Source organism: Chrysochloris asiatica, unplaced genomic scaffold, assembly GCF_000296735.1.
Source record: "Chrysochloris asiatica unplaced genomic scaffold, ChrAsi1.0 scaffold00035, whole genome shotgun sequence".
Taxonomy (NCBI): domain Eukaryota; kingdom Metazoa; phylum Chordata; class Mammalia; order Afrosoricida; family Chrysochloridae; genus Chrysochloris; species Chrysochloris asiatica.
The window spans coordinates 11,971,589-11,985,519 of NW_006408553.1; the positions used below are offsets into that span (position 1 = coordinate 11,971,589).

The 13,931-nt window shown below is 36.7% G+C and overlaps 1 protein-coding gene across 1 annotated transcript in view; it reads right to left on the reverse strand.

Annotated features, from left to right (window-relative positions):
- ADAM32 (ADAM metallopeptidase domain 32) overlaps positions 1 to 13,931 on the reverse strand; it is a 208,168-nt gene that overhangs the window by 143,311 nt on the left and 50,926 nt on the right. The window contains 1 exon segment of the mRNA XM_006878390.1: positions 1,807 to 1,943. Within this exon segment, the coding sequence (XP_006878452.1) occupies positions 1,807 to 1,943 (137 nt within the window).

Here is a 13,931-nt window from a genome sequence, read left to right on the forward strand (position 1 = left end):
GATCAATTATCAATAAACAAGCCAAGCTCCTAATTCAACTGTCTGACTTACAGTAGGTGCCCAATAAATCATTGGTGCTATTACTGACATCAGCTGCAGTTTGGTTACTAGTTACCTGTATTTTCAATGTAGAGTCGTGTAGGCTGTCTATATTCCACAGTTTAAAAAACAAAAAGGTTTTTAAGTGCTTTACACATATACCTTCTTTGAAAATAAAAAATGAGAAATGAAATAATGTAGTTGTTGCCATGTAATTTTGTAAAAACTAAGATACCTTATGACCTAAGACTTATTTAAGAATTTTGTAAGAAACTGTAGATCATATATGTGTAATAGTTAAGGTTTTGTGTCAATTTGACTAGAACAGGAAGTCCAAAGGTTTAGAAGTTAGGATGTGCTTATTCCTATGGTGATAAAACCTAATACGGGCATAATTAACTCTATGATGAATGGCTCTGAGCAACTAATCAATTAAAGGGATGCTTCCTTGGTGGTGTGGCCTGCTCCTAATTTAATGAATATGTGGGAAAAGCTTTCTCTCTTCCACTGGGGACCTGGGGCTCTGCAATTGTATGCCATTTCCTTGATAATAAACTGATTTTGTTTCTCTAGAACACCCAGTCTAAGATAATGTAAAAACATTTTTTAATTATAAGACATCATCCGAACCTAAATGTGTATTAACAGAGATTTAAAATCCACACTACCTATGATCAAAACCCAGGTAGTATGCCACTCACTAACTACTGGATCATGGGAAATTATCCCTTTTGTAACCGTTTCTCATTTATAAAAATGGGAATAATGATAGAACCTGCCTCATAGAGATGTGAGTATCAAATGAGTTAATCTATGTAAAGTACTCAAAGCACTGAAAATGGAACGACACTTATTTACGATGCAAAATTTGTTATTCATATGATCATCATTATTACAACATGTATTTTTGGGTTTTGATTAGTTTTAGAGTATAAGCACTAACCACACATGCTTAGGAGAAACTACGAAAAAAGCATGTTCTCAAAAAGTAATGCTTCATTTTCACTTTTGATTTTAAGTTATAAATGGATAATGTATCATAAACCATTTTTTTAAATGAAGAAAATCAAACATGATGAACATTAAATATATCTACTGCAGCACTTGTCTGATACACTATTTTGGAAACACTGACAACCCTACCTGTCATCATACAATTAATCCAGAACATATTTACAGAATTTTATAATTTAGAAAGCAATATCTCATTCCACTTTCCCATTTTATTCTTATATATCTATAACCATGTGAAATAAAAGGATAGTCATAACTGTTTCCATTTTAAAGATTAGAAAAATAAATCTAAGCAAAGTCAATTAATTTGCCTAAAATTACACAACTATTTGTTCAAAGTCTCCATGTAGGACTTTTTGTTCTTATAATTATTTGGCACATCATCAAACTACCCTACAAATACACCAAAAATGCTTTCTAAAAATTAAGATTATTGTTTTGACTTGCTGAAATATTTTTTAAAGTCCTTACTAAGTGGTTTCATAAAATACACAGATATCTTAACAGAGAATTGCTTCACTAATGTATCTTGCAGATTGGATTTGTTATCCTTGATTGTCTTTAAAGGGACACCTCCCTCGACACTACTCTTTTGTGTAAAATACACATACTTATATTTTGCAGCAAATTTAGTCCACTAATAATTTCTGCTTTAAGTAAATTCTAAATTATTGCACTTCAAGTATTGACAAAATATATATAACAATCAATAAGTAGATCTTATTATTTTTTTTTTTTTAATGAAACACTTACATAGCTTCTGGATTCATTATACAGATGCCTCCTGAACAGTGACATTCCTTTGGGTTATCATATGATATCCCCATGCTGAGTCCCAGCAACTGGGTCACAATAACTGAAAATGCCTCCAAAGTCATTTCCTTGGGATACTATATTAACCAAGAAAATTCAAAGAAAGACAATTGAAATAATGGTAAAAATAATATTCTAATTCTAAGCATTTTAATTTTTTTATCAAATATTTTTAAATACTGGGGCACAACTACTTAGAAAGGTGAGACGCTATTATTATTAAGCTGAATATAAGCATATTTAATCTATGCCAAGTTTGTCATGTTTTAAATGAATACCTAAAATAATTATTAGGTTGCTATGCAGGGTTGCTGGTAGCGTAGTGGTTACAAATCAGACTGCTAACCTCAGGGTCATCAGTTCGAAACTACCAGCTGTTCCGCGGGAGAAAGATAAGGCTTTCTGCTCCCATAAAGATTTACAACCTCGGAAATCCTGTACAGGGTCGCTATGAGTCACAACTGACTCCATGGCACATAACAACAACAACATAAAGGGTCGCTATGTGTTGGAATTGATTCAACAGTACACAACAACAATGAATCATAGCTTATTTTTTAAAGGCTGTTGTTGAAGAATATTTATATAGAGTTTTAACTGTAGTGTGGCATCCGGCCTCCTCTGACTTCCCAAGGTAGAAGAATCAAACTCAGCACCGACCCCAAATCAGTTCTGTGAGAAAAGAATCAGACATGCCATCACTCTCCATCTTCCTTACCAAATCAGACACCAACCATCCTTCCCACAGTGCTTGTTACTTCTCAGGTGGGTTCGAGAATTCATTACAATAGCTACACAGAACTCACAGACAATGCTCTCAATTATGAGCTTTATTAGGAAATTAACAAGTTACAATTCAGTATCAGAAATGTTCCACACAGTTCTTCAGTAAGGGCAGCCGCTTTCCAGTCATGACCACAGGCAGGCTTTTCTCTGGTTCTTGGCCTCTCAGTCACGTGACCTCTTGGTCTATAACCAGCTTGGGCAGGATTACAAAGCTATTTTAGAGCTGCAGATAAATGTCCATATGGCATACACTCCGCCATAAGCCTCAGTCCAAGAGCATTCAGCTCTAGCTCCATGGTTCAGCAAACTTAGTTCCCTTAATTAAGTGGCGGGAGGTATCCCACTTTACAAGATAGCTTCCTTCCTAAGTCACTCAGCTCTACTCATTTTATGGGCCAGGAAGCCCACCACTCTGCCTCCTACTCTGGCTCTTCGTTCTGCTGCTAATGTTCCTCTGCCACTTCTTTGCTGTTTCTCTGGTGTCACAGTTTTCTGTCCCAGGATCAAGGAAGTTAAATATTTAGGAACCTCAGAGTCTAAAGGACATGCTCCACTACTGGCTCTTCTTAATGGTCATAACATCTGCTTGTCCCTGCTTCTAAGAGGTTCGAACATTTTATATCCAGCAGGATGGCAAAATTGGCCAATTCCCTCTAGTTTTCCAAGTGTTTACAATCACAATCAATCCTACAATCACTCACAAGTGAATCATATAATCCTATCAGTATCTTCACCCACCTTTTCTTACACAGATACATCTAGAAAAGAGGCAATATACTCAGTCTTCATGGCACCGCCCAGTTCTTTAATATGAGTTACAAAGAGTATGGCTAAAAGAGCCATATCTTCTATTCACCAAATTTCTGACAACGGTTCTGATATTCTCTTAGGATAATTCAGATAATACTCTCACTTCCCAAAGTGGTCTCAAAACCAAATTACTCAGTATAACCAACTGTCATATTTCCTTCCTGGTATGGCCTTCCCTAATACAATAAGTGATATCAAGAAAAGCCACAGAAAAGAGGCCCTAAAGATAACACACTTAGATTAGGGAGCTCAAATATTTCTGGTACATACATAATTTCCTTACCAAGGAGAAACAGGACATCAATAATTCGAAGTTTGGGGTAGCATGATAACATCTCAAATTATGACCAAAGTTGGCATTAAAAAAAAAGTCCAGGTAGAGGCCATGATTTCAAGAAAACAAAATCACTTTCTTGCTATTGTAACAGTAGTACAACTAGGGATGGTGACATTTGGAGAGACATGGACAAATATTCCTTCATTTGCTAGCAGTGGAAGCCCTCTCCAAATTGAGTGAGCCATCCACTTCTTTAAAAAGAAAAAAGTTTACTTTTTTAAGGCAACTGTCCTGGGACAGTTGTCTCATCACCTCTCATTGTCTCAGTTCATATTAAGAATTAAATCCCAACACAGTTTGGAAAGAAAATGTTCTGCTATGGGAAGAGATAGTTTATCATTTGAAAAAGTTTGAGCCAAAGGTATGAAATAGAAGGATTGTTATGGTGGTAGCTGTTAAGTACCATTGAGTTGGTTCCTACTCAAAGCAACCCTGTGTAGGGTTTCTGAGGAGCAGCTGGTAGGTTTGAACCACCACCTTGCAGTTTAAACCAACTTTGCAGTCCAGTGCTTATCCTATAGCACCACACCAGGACTCCTGAAATGGAAGTATTTGTTGTTGTTGTTAAGTGCCATCGAGTCAACTCCAACCCATAGTGACCCTGTATAGGGTTTCCAAGGAGCATCTGGTGAGCTTGAACTGCCGACCTTGCAGTTCAAATGGCTTTGCAGTCTGGCACATTAACCCACAGTGCCACATGAGGAAGTATACACCATAACAAATTAATTAAAATGGGTAATTGACCTGGGACTTCTTAGCTAATGTGGTGGATCGAAGTAGTAGTAATGCTAATATTTTACTAGGATGACAAACTAAAATTAGACTTAACAGTGCTTTTTCTGTCAGTGAAGTAAAATAATGGACCTTCCAAACAGTCTATAGAGTAAGCAGTGTTGAGTTACATATAAAAATGGGAAAACTGAATGAATCTATAATGTGCAATCTATTCAGTAACCACTCCTAACTAACCATACCTCTAGAGAGAGCCAGCCATAGGACAATTCCTTCATCAAGGCATTAAATAACACTTTGGTAAGAAGAACATCAAGAAAGTGAAAATCCCTGGTGGTTGTTTTCTGTAGGCTTGAGATGCTTCAATGTAGTATATGTCTTTGAATTTAATGGGAATAACAGGACCAGGTATAGTTTATGTGGCAATACTTAACTGTCTGAGGCAAAATGGATGAAATTACCATAGTAAGCTTAAAAAATAATTTTTTTTTTTTTGAGAGGAGCAGCATTTTGGGCACAAGGATTATGGCAGTTACTTCAGGGTCTCTAAAAATAAAATATACAGGCACCAACCTGTATATAACAATTCATAGTGATCTCAGAGGAAACAGCAGAACTGCCCCCATAGGGTTTCCAACGCTATGCTCTATATTGAAGTAGACTGTCACATCTTTCTCCTGTGGAATAGCTAGCAAATTCAAACCACTGACCTTTCAGTTAACAGTCAAGTGCTTTAACACTATACCATGTGGCTCCTTCTTGATAAATTAAAAAGTAAAAACCTCAAGGTCAGCAGTTCCAAACTACCAGCAGTTCTGTGGGAGGAAGATGAGGTTTTCTGCTCCCATAAAGATTTACAGCCTCAGAAACCCTATACAGGGTCACTATGCATCAGAATCAACTCCATGGCACATAATCACCACCAGGGATTTCCAAACCTAAACCAGTTCACAACCTTAGAGAATCTCAATCTCTTTGAAGGAAGAAATCTGCCACACAGTCACGGATGTTGTTGTTGTTAGGTGACTCTGCGTATTCCTTCTATCTTCTCTTGATGCTTTCTGCTACTATTGGTAGGTTATATTATTCTTGGAATTTTTGAACTGTAGTTACATTTTCAACTTATAACACTCTCTTGTAATATTTTTAATATAAATAGTATAGTTTTCATTTACAATATTACTAAAGTTTGTCTTCTATTAGGGAACTAATTTTTATCTTCTATGATGGGGCTAATTTTTTTCTTCCATGAGTACTTAAAATACTTACTAAGGAAAATATGAGTTGCACCTCATATATAAAGAAAACACAAATCCTCACCTCTGGACCAATAAACAATATCTATATAAGTGGAGAAAAGATCAAAGTTGTCAAAGACTTCACTTTGCTCAGATCAACCATCAACATCCCTGGAAGCAGCAGTAAAGAAATCAAATGATGTATAGCATTAGGCAAATCTGCCATACAAGACCTCTTTAAAGAGTTGAAGAGCAAAGGTGTCAGTTTGAGGTCTAAGGTGCGCCAGTACCAAGACATGGTATTATCAATAACCTCATATGCATGTGAAAGCTGGACAGTAAATAAGGAAGACCATAGAAGAATTTTGGACATATGGTCCGGAGGAAACAGTCCCTGGAGAAGGATGTCATGCTGGGTAAGGTCAGAGAAAAAGAGGAAGACCCCTAATGAGATGGATTGGCCAGGTGACATCATTGATGGACTCAAGTGTGGCAGCAGTAGTGAGGTTGGCCCAAGATTGGACATTGTTTCGTTCTGCTGTGCATGGGGTCGCTATGAGTCAGTTCCAACTCGATGGCACCTGACAACAACATAGAAGAACTGATGCATTTGAATTAGGGTGTTGGAAGAAAATATTAAAAGTATCATGGACTGCCAAGACAACAAACCATTCTATGCTGGAAGAAGGACAGCTAGAATGCTCCCTAGAAGCCAGAATGGCCAGACTTCATCTTATTTTGGACATATTATCAGGAGGGACCAGTCCCTGGATAAGATATCATGTTTGGTAAAGTGGACGGGTGGAGAAAAAGAGGAAAACCTCTAATGAGATGGAATGGCACAGTGACAGCAGCAATGGGCTCAAGTCTAGCAACAATTGTGAGGTTGTTGCAGGACAGGGCAGTGTTTCACTCTATTGTGTACAAGGCCATTATGAGTCAGTGCTGACTCGATGGCACCCACCAACAACATGAATGGGCTTCAAAAAGTTCATGGAAATTTTTCATTATCTTGAATTCCCATTTTTCCACAAAATTTTGAAGTCCCCTCATATTTTTGTTCAATTTTCTTCTTGACCAGTTTCATCAGAGGTTTGTCAATTTAGCAATCCTATCAAAAAACCAACATCTAATTTTCTCAACACTTATAATTACATATTTATTTTCTATTCATTAATCTCCATGCTATATACCATCCTAATTTTCAAACAGTGTTCTTTTCTGAAATAAGCATTTAATGCTCCCCAAAGTTTTGACATGAAGTGTTTTCAATATCTTTCAAATTGAATTATTTTTATAAGTTCTATTTAACCATGGTTTCTTAATTTCAGAAAATAATAAACTTTTTAAAGCTAATGTTTTGTTTTGTTTTTTATTTACATGGGTTTTCTATCTTTCTAGTTACCTGGAATTTATTAAGTCTTGCTTCACAGCCTAGCATATGGTCAAATTTTATGAATATTTTGCATATGCCTCATATATGATGTTGACAACATGGATTCCTGGTTTGTCACTGTAAGATAAGCACTGGATCACAGGGCTGGTGGTTCAAATTCACAAGTCACTCCTTGAAAACTCTAAATAGCGTCGCTATGAGTAGGAATGAACTCAACGGCACTTAAAAGCAACAACAACATATTCTGTATATATCAATTAAGTCAAATTTATTAACCATCTTACTTGTTTTATTTTTCATCAGTTACTGATGTGTTACAATCTCCCATTCCCCTCAGAGGCATATCTTCCTTCTTATAAAACATGTTGTTGCTGAGACAATTCCAAACCACAACAATTTTATAGGGTAGAGTAGAACTACTATCATACAGTTTCCAAGGCTGTAATTTTTACAAAATTTGACTATCACATCTTTCTCTTTCAAACTGCCAGGTTTTCAACTAGATGCTGAGCACTTTAACCACTGTACCACTTAGACTCCTTTCCTTCTTGTAGTATTGTCAGTTTTTTTTTTTGTTTGCTTGCTTGTTTCAACAATATGAAGCTATACTGTGGGTTGCATATAACTTTTAAATGCCTTATTTTCTTGGTAAAGTGAAAATGCTATCATTATAAGGAATATTGGTGTGGCTTTGCAGGATAAGCACTGGACTAACCGCAAGGTCAGTGGTTGAAAGCCACCAGCTGCTGCCGCTCCTTGGAAACCCTATATTGGGTAACGATGGGTGAGAACCAACTCAACAGCACTTAACAACAACAATATCATTATAAAGTAATATTCTATTTCTATCCAGTAATGCTTTTTTAAAAAAATCTTACAGCCTACGTTACCTGATGTTACTTTAGTTATGCCACCTCTCTTTTAATGTTTGCATAGTAAGAAAGGTCTTCAAATACTTCATAGAAAATGCATATTATTAAAAAAAAAAAAAACTATGCATGGATTTCAATTTTTTTGCATCAAAATAAACTTGCATACTAACTTGTTACAATATGTCTGAACAGACTCTATTTTGAAGTACTAAGAAGGATAGACATCAGTTTGAAAAGAGTCAATTCAGAGCAACATGAATTTTGCTAAAATTACAGCAAGCATAAACATCAAATTTACACTGAAGCTTGGGTGAAGTAATAATGAAAACCCTGATGCTCTACAAAAAGTTAAAGAGGACAGTGCCTCAAAGAAATCAGCAGTTTACAAATGGATAACTCAGTTTAACAAGGGACATGACAATGCTGAAGATAAAAATTGCAGTGGTGGATCATACACATCAATTTTCAAGGAAAAATGAATCTTGTTCATGTCCTAAATTCTGTTAACAGCAGAAACAATAGCCAGCATGATAGACACCTCAACTGGTTCATCTTACACTATTCTGCCTGAAAGTTAAAGTTGAACAAACTTTCTGCTCAATGAATGCTAAAATGGTTGCACTCAGATCATGTACAGTAAAGAACTGAGCTTTCAATGGGAATTTTAAACAAGTAATATTGAGATCCTGAAGCATTTCTTGGAATAAATGTAACAGCAGATGAAAAATTATTTTACCAGTAAGTTCCTAAAGACAAAGCACAATCAGAGCAATGGCTACCAAAAGGTGGAAGTGGTCCAGTCACAGCAAAAGTGGAGTGGTGAAGACCAAAGGTCATGGGAACAGTTTTTAGGATGCTCAACCCATGTTGTTTGTTGACTTTCTGGAGGCCCAAAGAATGATTTTTTTGTTGTTGTTAAGTGCTGTCAAGTGGGTTCCAACCCATAGTGACCATGTATAGGGTTTCCGAGGAGCAGCTGGTGAGCTTGAACCACTGATCTGCAGTTCAAACGGCTTTGCAGTCTGGCGCATTAACCCACAGCACCATACCAGGACTCCCAAAGAATGATAATATCTGCTTATTATGAGAGTGTTTTTAGAAAGTTAGCTACACCTTTAGCAGAAAAACAGCTGGGAAAGCTTCCCCAAAGAAACTTTCTCCACTATGACAATGTTCCTGCTTACTCCTCTTATCACACAAAGGCAATTTTGCAAAAGTTTCTATAAGAAATCATTAGGCATCATTAGGCCCCCTCTGACTTCTTTTTATTTCCTAGTCATGAAAATCATTCAAGGACACCAATTTTTCTTCAGTTAATAATGTAAAAAGATTGCATTGACATCGTTAATTCCCAGGACCTCAGTTATTTTATTGTTGTTGTCAGGTGCCACTGAGTAGGTTTCAACTCATAGTAACCCAGTTTAGGGTTTCCAATTAGCAGCCAGTTAGTTTGAACTGCCTACCTTGAGGTTCAATCAGAATTGGCAATACAGCGCTTATGCTACAGCGCAACACTAGGACTTCAGGGATAAACTAAATAGCTGGTATCACTTACTATATTTTTCAACATAAGCACCAACTTGACCATGAAAGTGGCTAATTGTATCATTTAGTGGACTTAAATTTCATGTACTTTCTGATTTTTTTTAAGTTCTTCCGTATGTTCCACTTAGTCTATATATTTTCTTCTATCCTTTCTTGCCCTAGTTATCTATACTAATTCCATTTTTCTGTTTCTATTATTTCAGAAATTATAACATGGATCTCTATTGAAGTCTAAAGTCTTGGTGTGGTGCTGTGGGTTAATGCGCTGGACTGCAATGTCAGCTTAAACCACAAGATCAGCAGTTCAAGCTTACCAGCCTCTCCTTGGAAATCCTATACAGGGTCACTATTAGTTAGAATTGACATCACAGCACTAAGAAACTTAGTCAACTGATATCCATAATTTTTTCAGTGACTAAATATTCAGAAGTAGTTTGTCTCTCCTTTTCCTACTCTGTCTTAGCCTAGAAGCTCAGCTGAAACCAGACTACCATGGGTGACCCTGCTGGTATTTAAGATAGCTTCCAGAATCACAGCAACATGAAAGTCACCACAGTATGACAAACTGACAGATGAGTGGTAGCACACTGTCAGCAACAGAATATTGAATAGTGAAACATGATGAAGAGCATCAGACTATTGTCAGATACAGTGTCAGAAGATGAGCCCCTCAGGTTCGAAGGCACTCAAAATGTGACTGGAGAAGACCTGCCTCATCAAAGTAGAGTTGGTAATGATGACAGGAATGGAGTAAAGCCCTTGGTTCCTTCATTTGCTGATGAGGCACAACTCAAAATGAAGAGAAACAGCTGTAAACAGCCATTAATAATCAGAACATGGAATGTATGGAGTATAAATATAAAAGAGATTGGAGATTGTCAAAAACGAAATGGAAAGCACAAACACCGATATCCAAGGCATTAGTGACCTGAAATGGACTGGTATTGGCCAGTTTGAATGTGACAATCACATGGTTTACTATGCCAGCAATGACAAATTGAAGAGGAATGGCCTTGCATTCTTCATCAAAATAAAACATATGAAGATCTGTCTTGAAGTACAATGCTGTCTGTGATAGAATAAAATCCATGCACCTACAGGGAAGACCAGTTCATACCACTATTATTCAAAAGTACACACCAACTATTAAGCCAGGGATGATGAAATTGAAGAATTCTACTAACTTCTTCAGTCTGAAATTGATCAAATATTCCATCAAGATGTATTTATAATTACTGGTGAATGGAATGCAAAGGTTGGAAACAAAGAAGGATCAGTAGTTGGAAAATATGGACTTGGAGATAGAAACAATGCTGGAGATCACATGATAGAATTTTACAAGACCAATCACTTGTTCATTACAAATACCTTTTTCAAACATAAAAGATGACTATACACATGGACCTCACCAGATGGAATACACAGAAATCAAATTGACTACATCTGTGAAAAGAGATGGTGAAAAAGCTGCATATCATCAGCCAAACCAAGACCGGGGCAGACTGCGAGACAGACCATCAACTGCTCATATGCAAGTTCAAACTGAAGCTGAAGAAAATGAAAACATGTCCACAAAAGCCAAAATATGACTATGAACATATACCACCAGAATTTAGAGATCATAGCAAGAGCAGATTTGATACATCAGACACTAAAGACCAAAGACCAGAAAATTGTGGGATGACATCAAAAACAACATACAGGAAGAAAGTAAACAGTCATTAAGAAGACAAGAAAGAAGGAAAAGTCCAAAATGGATGCCAGAAGAGACTCTGAAACTTGCTCTCCAGTATAGAGATGCTAAAGAAAATGGAAAAAATGAGGAGGTAAAAGAGCTGAATAGAATATTCCAAAGGTCAGCTCTAGAAAGCACTCAAATATTATAATACAATTTGCAAAGACTGGAATTAGAAATCCAGAAGGGAAGAACAAGCTCAGCAGTTTTCAAGCTGAGGGAACTAAAGAAAAAATTCAAGCCTCGACTTCCAGTCTTCAAGGATTCTATGGACAAAATACTGAATGATGGAGAAAGCATCAAAAGAATATGGAAGGAATTCACAGACCAACTATACTAAAAAGAAATGGTCTATGTTCAACCATCTCAAGTGGTAGCATATGATCAGGAGTCAATGATACTGAAAGAACTCCAAGGTGTATTGAAGTCACTGGCAACAAACAAGTCACTGTGAATTCATGGAATATAAATTGAAGTATTTTAACAAACTGATGAGGCACTGGAGGCACTCACCCATCTATACCAAAAAAGTTGGAAGACAGCTACCTGATTAACTGCCTGGAAGATATCCATATCTGTGTCCATTGCAAAATGAGTTGACTCACTGGAACACAGAAATCAAAATTTTGTTAAAGATAATACAAAAATGATTGCAACCATACATTGACAGGGAACTTTCAGAGGTTCAATCCAGATTCAGAAGAAGATGTGTAATGAGGGATATCATCGCTGATGTCTGATGGATCTTGGCTGAAAGCAGAGAATACCAAAAAGATGTTTGCCTGTGCTTATTGACTATACAAATGTTTTCAATTGTGTGGATCATGACAAACTATGGATAACGTTGCAGAGAATGAGTTTCCTGGAATACTTAATTGTGCTCATGAGGAACCTGTACATAGACCAAGAGGCAGTTGTTCAAACAGAACAAGGGTTTAAAATTAGGAAAAGTATGCACCGGGGTTGTATTCTTTCACCATACTTATTCAATTTTTATGCTGAGCAAATAATTCAAGAAGCTAGATTACATAAAAAGAAACTCGGCATCAGGATTTGAGGACGATTCATCAACAACCTTCTATATGCAGATGATACAACCAGGCTTGCTGAAAATAAAGAGGACTTAAAATATTTACTGATGAAGATCAAAAATCATAGCCTTCGATATGGGTTTCACTCAATGCAAAGAAAACAAAACATGTAAGATTGTTCCCTACATGTGGACTATCAATGCTGGGAAGACCAATAAATACGGTGTTATTCAGTCTCACCCCAAGGGCAGCAAACAACATCCATATAAGTGGAGAAGAGACTGAAGTTTTCAAAGACTTCGTTTAACTCAGAGCAATCATTAGCACTCAGGGAATCAGCAATCAAGAAATCAAACAATGTATTGCATTAGGCTAAGCTACTGCAGAAGACCACTTTAAAGTGTTCAAAAGCAAAGATGTTAGCTTGAGGACTAAGGTGCATCTGACCTAAGCCATGGTATTTAAAATAACCTCATATGCATGTGAAAGCTGGACAGTGAATAAGGAAGATTGTAGAAGAATTGTTGCATTGCACTTCTCGTGTTGGAGGAAAATACTGAAAGTACCATTGACTGCCAAAAGAACAAATAGATCTGTGTTTAAAATACAGCCAGAGTTCTCCTTGGTAGCCAGGATGGCCAGATGTCTCATACTTTGGACATATCATCAAAAGGGAAAAATCCCCGGAGAAGGATATCTTGTTTGGTAAAGTGGAGGGTCGAAGAACCCCAATCAGATGGGCTGGCACAGTGGCAACAACAATGGGCTCAAACATAGCAATGATTGTGAGGTTAGCGCAGGTCCAGCTGTGTTCCATTCTGTTGTACACACAAAAAACGTATCAAAATTATCAATCAAATAAAAATTTTTAATCAAAATAAATGTTCATTGAAATAACTCAGTTGGCCATTCATGCACTCTATCAGTGTTTGAAAACAAACAGAATCTCATGAGTTATTCCAGAAATACAGCAAAGTAACCCAAAAGAAGACGTGGTTGATGTTTCTGCGGCAACTGGTTTCACCCATGAGAAATAAGCAAAGTTAGAAAGTAACAAAGTGCCATTAGATCCTGATTTCTAAACGGTTCTCCTTTGATCAAGGTTTAACTGACATGAATGTATTTCTTTATTCAGTTGTTAATATTATTTATGTATTCATGATATTATAAAATATTACTAATTGATTTAATTTTAAAATCAACCTATAGGCAAAGTACAATATTTCTAAAGAATTAGTTGTAAATTTTATAACTCCTGACAACAGAAATATACTGTGTTTGATAAAAATTGAAATATGGAGGGGAAGAGAAATTAAAGGAAGGGCAGGCCTGTGTCTTACTTTTCATTTCAAGTAATCCATAGGCTGTTATATAATATGTCAAAGATGGTCTCTATGTATTTGTTCCAGGTTGTTTGTCTTCATAACAACCAGTTTCAAACTCAACCCTGAACACAACCAAGTGTTTTGAAAAACAGCCTAAATAGGCAGATGCTTACCCACTTAGAACCTGCCTTTTTTACACACTCCACAAAACTATGCCCAACCAACTTGGACACTGGCTACCCAAAATGGGGGGTGGGG